General features: G+C 36.3%; 1 protein-coding gene across 11 annotated transcripts in view; it reads left to right on the top strand.

The window, feature by feature from the left end:
• ZNF280D (zinc finger protein 280D) overlaps nt 1-5,053 on the top strand; it is a 109,415-nt gene extending 104,362 nt beyond the window's left edge. For 5 of the 11 annotated variants that reach the window (XM_019504268.1, XM_019504270.1, XM_019504273.1 and 2 more), the window contains one exon: nt 3,081-5,053. In XM_019504268.1, coding sequence (XP_019359813.1) covers nt 3,081-3,717 — 637 coding nt within the window. In that variant the 3' untranslated portion in view covers nt 3,718-5,053. The remainder of the gene's footprint in view (nt 1-3,080) is intronic. The other 6 variants (XM_019504269.1, XM_019504272.1, XM_019504277.1 and 3 more) reach the window with 5 other exon arrangements.
• Nucleotides 5,054-6,365: the final 1,312 nt, after the last annotated feature.

Genomic DNA, 6,365 nt, shown 5'->3' with positions numbered 1-6,365 from the left:
AAGGGCTGGAATTGGGGTGGGCAGGGCAGCCATGGGGGGAGCTGGGACAGTGGGCGGGGGGCTTGTGTAGAGCCCCCCACACAGCATAGGGCAGTGGGGAGCAGCAGGGATCGGCCTCCCACTGGGCAGCACCTGGTGAGTTGGGGCTTTTTTTTCCCCCAAAGTGCTGGGAGCTGGGGCAGGCAGGGCAGCCATTCCCGGGTCTGGGAAAGCAGGCAGGGGATGGACCTGTGTGATTTGGAGATTTGGCTGCAGCAGCCAAATCTCCGAATCATATTCAGCCGAATTGATTCAGGACAGTGATTCGAATCACCGAATCAAATCAGTGTCCCCCAAATCGGCTGAGTCTGAATCCAAAGTGAATACTAGCCACTTTGCACAGGCCTAGTCATTTGTTCTTTTCTACTATATTGACTCAAATATTTTGAAGAATAAGTACGTTGAATTTAATATCCTAAGGGACATTTAATATCCTTAGCCATGGCATTCTGAGTGGAAGATCCTGGACTGGAACTTCTCATCCTTTAGCTTCTACAAGGTCTGTCTCTCTTCCTAGCATGCCTTGGCAGAGTTGGGAGGGTTGGAATCCTTTTTATTTTTATTTTGTAATTATGGATTTAAAATAAACTAAATGTTAAATATATAAAGGTGTTCAAATGTAAAGGCAAATAAGTAGTAATGTGTCTGACAGTTTCAGCAGAAGTTGATTTGTTGGGCATGAAGGCTGAATTACCTCTTGAATAATTTCCTCCAGAATATGAATGGGACAAGTTGGTGTGACAGTATAGGGAAACTTAAATTCTGATTGCCTCTTATTTCTTTCTAGACTTCAAAAAAATGCTCTTGAATGCTGAATTTCTGTGAGGCTTATACTATGCACAAAAATTCCTATTGCCTTTAAATGCAATATAAATTACAAGCTGATTAGATATTTATGATTAAACTTAAAGCTTGAAAGTAGAACAACTTCTAAATTTTGGTGTAACATGTAGTGTCCAGGGTAAAATAACACTTATTTTCTTCTAGCATTCAGCTAGACTGCAGTGTAATTTATTACAGGGGATCAATGAAATTGTTGCAAAGTTTGTAAAACAATATGTGTGGATTTGCAGTTTGCAAATATTATAAAAACAAAATACCAGAAAAACTGTTATTTCTTATTTATCTGTTGTTTCAGGAGAACCACAACACCCTAAACTGATACTTGTCTAGACAAATAAAAAGCCATTTGGTGTTGGTCTGCATTTGAACTGTTTCCTGAAGAGGTTTAAAACTTGGTTTTAAACTACTTCATGCTAAAACAGTATTAGCTAGACTTTAGGCAACCAATACAAATAGTGCCAATTATTTTTAAGGGTTTAGCAATGGTCTACATGGATTGCTTAGCCAATATTAAAGGTGATTTTAGCTAAAAGTAGTTTCAACTCATTTTTAAACTCCTTGAATACATTATACAAATGTTTTTTAATGCAAAATACTTCCTATTATTCTGTTATGCCTCGTGTATCCCTTGGCTGCATGCCATACAGAGATTATTTACAATTTAAAATTAAAATTTAAAAAACTGAATTGAGAGAAACCTCCAAGTAGTCCAGCTGTGTAAGTTTTCCATCTCTCCTTTTTCCTTATCCATCACAATCAACATTTTCAGGTAGTGTGGGCTTCTTTCAGACTGGAAACATTAGAAATGAAGCTTCTTGAACAAATAAAAGTTCTGAATGCAACTCCTCACTGCAAGTATAGCAATGAAGTGAGTAGTCCCATAACGAATAGGAAGCACTTTTATAAGGGTGTCTTAAATCAGTGATATATCAGTATGTATGACCAGATTAAACTGAATGATAGGACTAGAAAATCAGATGTGCTGTTGGTGTTTGACTTCCTATATAAACTGAGTTCTGAAGAGATAATTTAGTTTTTGTTAGGAGCATTCTGATTTTACTTGCCATTTTAGAAGAGTGTACTATTTTTTTAAATGATACATTAAAACTAGGTGTAACCAATACCCTTTAAAGATGCGTCTTATGTGCTATGACTTGTGATTTATTACGTAAGTTGTTCATTGACGTTGCTTACATCATTAATATTTGGGTTAATTAAAAATACAGTCTTACTCCGAAAAGTGACTATGTAAAATGTTTTGCTGCTTGTGGGAATTGAGGTTCACAGTTGCTCACTTTAATGATTAAAGCAAGTTTCTATTGCTGATGGCATTATACAGAGCCAGTTGGTCAAGATGCTGCATGAGCAAGCTTTTTTGTTTGTCACCTTCAGAATTGTTTAATAAGTTGAAAATAGTTAGATTTGCATTAGTTCAGTAGAGACTATGCAATAGAATAGGTTGTCTCACAGATTGCAGTTTGGAAAAAAAGAAATGGAAGTGCACGGGTATAGTGAAGGGCATTATTTGTCCTGCTACATCTTCATGATGGGTATTAAATTGCAAGAAGGAAAGAAAACTATGGCCTGCAGACTGGATTGAGCCCACAGAGAACTTGGATCCAACCCACAAGGGTCTGATCCAGTCTGTATTTTAAGAGTGCTGACCCCAGCTGTCCAATCCAACCCACGTTCCTCTTTCCACATTTTACTTAACAGCACACCAGTTCCTTCCTTCCAGCAGCTTCATTTTGCCCTCACTGCAGCTTTTGATCAATGTTACTGGCAAATTATCCACTCAAATTTTAGTTCTCCACACTTTATAGCAGAACGTTTTTTTGGCTGACACTGCATTAGGGAGGGAAAAGAGCAGCCTTCTGTACAGAACAGGGACATCTGAAATGGCTGGAAGGGGTATGGTGGCCTGTGCCTTCATCTGGGACACAGTCTGCTGCCCACTGTTAGTAAAAGGTTGCTGACCCCTAAACTAGACTGTTAGATGTAAGGTTTAATTTGCAGGGCTGTAAAGAAGGAAACACTTATAATAGAGTACATTTTACTATGTAAGTTGGTAAGACAAAATAAATATGAAACTCTACTGTGTCTTTTCTGTAGAGAGTCACTTTGCAGTGTAGGACCTGTATATTAAAATACTTTTATGTTAACTAAGAATGCTAAGTTTATTTGGGGTTTTTTTCCAGCAGCCAAGCAAATGACACTTCAAAGGAAGCAAAAGAATGCAATGGAAATCAAAGTAAAAAAGGCTCATCAGTGGAAAAGATTGAAGAAAATACGTCAATGTCAAATACGGAAGATGCCTCCAATGTAGTGCTCCAGGACACTTGCTTAAAGAACTCAGCATGTGAGGGAAGACCATGTTGTGATTCAGAAAACAGTGATCAAGTAATAGGAGAAAAACAAAAGCATACTTGTGATACAACTGAACTGAAAACTTCTCCAAGTTCAGAAAATGCCATCTTGAATGAACAGAATAAAGAGGATAGCGTGGGTGAAACTACAATTTCAACAGTGAACACCAAGGACTTAAAACTGACTTTGGGTGAAGATGTTAGTTTTGAGCAGTTTTTAAGAAAAAGAGATGAACCTGAATCTATTAGTTCTGACATTAGTGAACAAGGCAGTATTCATTTGGAGCCTTTGACTCCCTCAGAGGTACTAGAGCATGAAGCTACAGAAATACTTCAAAAAGGTAATGTTACATCTTCATCAAAGAAAACTGGACTGGTTTCTGAACAAACGGATGACTTTTCTAAAGGAAGCAGTCCCAGCAGTGTAGAGACAACTGTAAACCAGACAGATGACAATGAAGAAAGCTGAAAATATAAATTAACTTTTATTCAGCTTTAATATAAATAATGGTAACAATGCCTTGAGCCATTCTTGATGGGTATGCTCATTGATGGTGATCAGAGTATTGACAGAAACAGAAGAGAGCAATGTTTTTTTATGAAGAAGGCAGTTTATACAAATATACAACCTAGATTACTGAATTTCTAAATGTATAAAGTATAGCATGTATTCACATGTATCCGAAAGATTGGAAGAGAATGTGTTCCTAAGCTGACACTCAAAAATGGAAACAACAAGTATTTTCCAGTGATATTTCCTAGGGTAAGGTGATCTGCTGTTAGCCAAGAAGAAAAGATGAGAGTCCCTATGCAAGAATCCTTTTAACAGCAAGGTTTTAAGTAAATGAGATTGTAGTGCTGAAATAGAGCATGCTCACACAATGGTGCATTGGTCTACTGAGAGTTTGGATAAACATAAACCCACTTTGGATTTGACGTCACATTCCTGTTTGTCAAAGCATGTAGCCAGAACTGTATGAATCTATGCACCTCTGTACAGGTGTAATTCTGCCAGGCTGTAAGCTTATCTTAATTAAACTTTCAGTGAAAGTGGAATTATTACAATATAAATATATATTTGTGGATTTTTCAGTGTGCAAGCTGTGCAGAAATACCTGATGTACTCATTGTATAAAGTAGGACATACTGCTCAAAGTACTGTAGCTGTTAGGCCATTACTGTTGTTTTAATGATTTTAATTAGTGGTAGACCCATAAGAGTGGCCTGTAAGTCAAACCAAAGTATGGTTTAATGTAGAAACTTAAATGAAATGAACTGGAAACAGACTGGCATGTATTCTGCCATTTTTGCAGCTGCTACTTGCTAACTGTTACAAAAATCAAGGGCATATAAAGCAGAGATGTACAATTTGATTTCAGGACATTTTGTAGTCTAATTTATGTACAAGAATATGGCTGCTGAAAAACATTTTTTGGTTTTTTTGCTATGTAGCTAGCAGCAAGGTATTGGAATGCATAATATGATTAACAGTAGCTTGCTCTGAAATATTAACAAACTTAATTAAAATGCTCCTTTTGAATCCTTTAGAATGCTTTGACTTTGTTTTGTTTTTAATGAATGTTAAATGTTTTGAACAGCTATTAAACACTGCTGTAAATATTACTTTTTGAGTAAATATTTGCAACAAAATACTGTCTTTGTGAATAATTTTAATTTTCAGATTACTTTGTGCAGTCTTACAATTTCTTTAAATATTTTAGTTTCCATCTGCAGAACTATATCATTTATCTTAAATTTAGTGAATGATGTATATAATGAGTTTGAAATTAAATGCGCAAGTGCCTGTACATAGAAATCATTCTTGTTCTTCTGTATTATGACAAGGTGTGCTACCTGTGAGATTACAAGAGGAACTCTTCCTGGTCATTTGGTGCCTCAGCAAGGGAATTCTGTTATTTCTGCCTCTGCTCTATTAGACTGGTTCAATGGGATCTTACTGATCTGTCTGTTATGAACTGTATAGTCTTTTTGAGTTAGAAAGCACAGAATAGCTAGCTTATAAGTAAGGCTTCTAGCTTCGTTGCATAGGCCTTTAGGCACTGCTTCAGTATTAAGTGAATTGTACAATTCCCAATGATTGTGCCTCTAACCCAACTCCCCCCTCCTCCCCTGGGTAGTTTAGATTTTTTTTTTTTAATAATAAAAGTTTCTGCCTTTTTTGAGCTTTGAGTAATGCACATTTTCTAACTTTTTCTGTATCCTTTGATAAAGGTTAGAAACTCCTGTAAATCGATTACTCAAGGAACTGGAACTTTACAAAAATGCTAACTATGACAAGACATGATAAAAGCTTTAAATATTTGGCAGCTCCTATAAATATTTACAAAATAGCTAGGAAGGGTAGTTATTTTACATTGTAGACTGTTTTTCTTTTCTTTTCTTTTTTTTTTACTCCTGCTTTTAGACTCTAAAAGAAACAATTGATGTTGAGACCTGTGATAACCAGGTCCAGGATGTGAGTGTCCTTGCCTGGTTTATTTGGGTTTTTTAAATTTTGTTTGGTGATTCTACTTAGAGTCTAAAATAAGTACAGTATCCTAGTAAGTAATGGTGGGATAAAATTTGTTTAATCAGTCAGAAGATTCATTATGTTACTGAAGGGGTGTCTGAGCAATGTGCACTCTAGAAAGCTATGTGGAGACAGACCCTAAGGGAAAATTTTACTAGTGTTGTTTTCTTCTGCTTCATCCAGGATGTATAATTTGACTAGTATGTATAGCTGTTAGAAGAGATTTAGCTGAAAGTTGTAGTTTGTTTTTAAATGCATTTTTGTGATGTGCCAAACTTGTATGCAAAAGTTTGCTCTTTCAAATAGGTTTAATTTGGGAAAATGACTGAAATTTAAGACCACCTCCTCCCCTACTGAGAAGGTGGAGGAAAAAAACTTGTATTAGAGATCTGTAATATTTTGGTAACCTGTATGTATATAGCAAGATATTAACATAAAAGCATTGGTTATGGGGCTTATGGAGATTTTTGATCCAAGTGGAAATTCCAGCTGCATACAGAATGTAACACTCAGATAGGGTTAAACAACTCATCATCTCCGACTATAACCCTTCCAAGCAAACAAGAAGGTGGCACTTACGTGCTCTT

The sequence above is a fragment of the Gavialis gangeticus genome, unplaced genomic scaffold, assembly GCF_001723915.1.
Source record: "Gavialis gangeticus isolate Ggan-Ray unplaced genomic scaffold, GavGan_comp1, whole genome shotgun sequence".
NCBI lineage: Eukaryota > Metazoa > Chordata > Crocodylia > Gavialidae > Gavialis > Gavialis gangeticus.
This window is presented reverse-complemented; position numbering and strand designations above follow the sequence as displayed.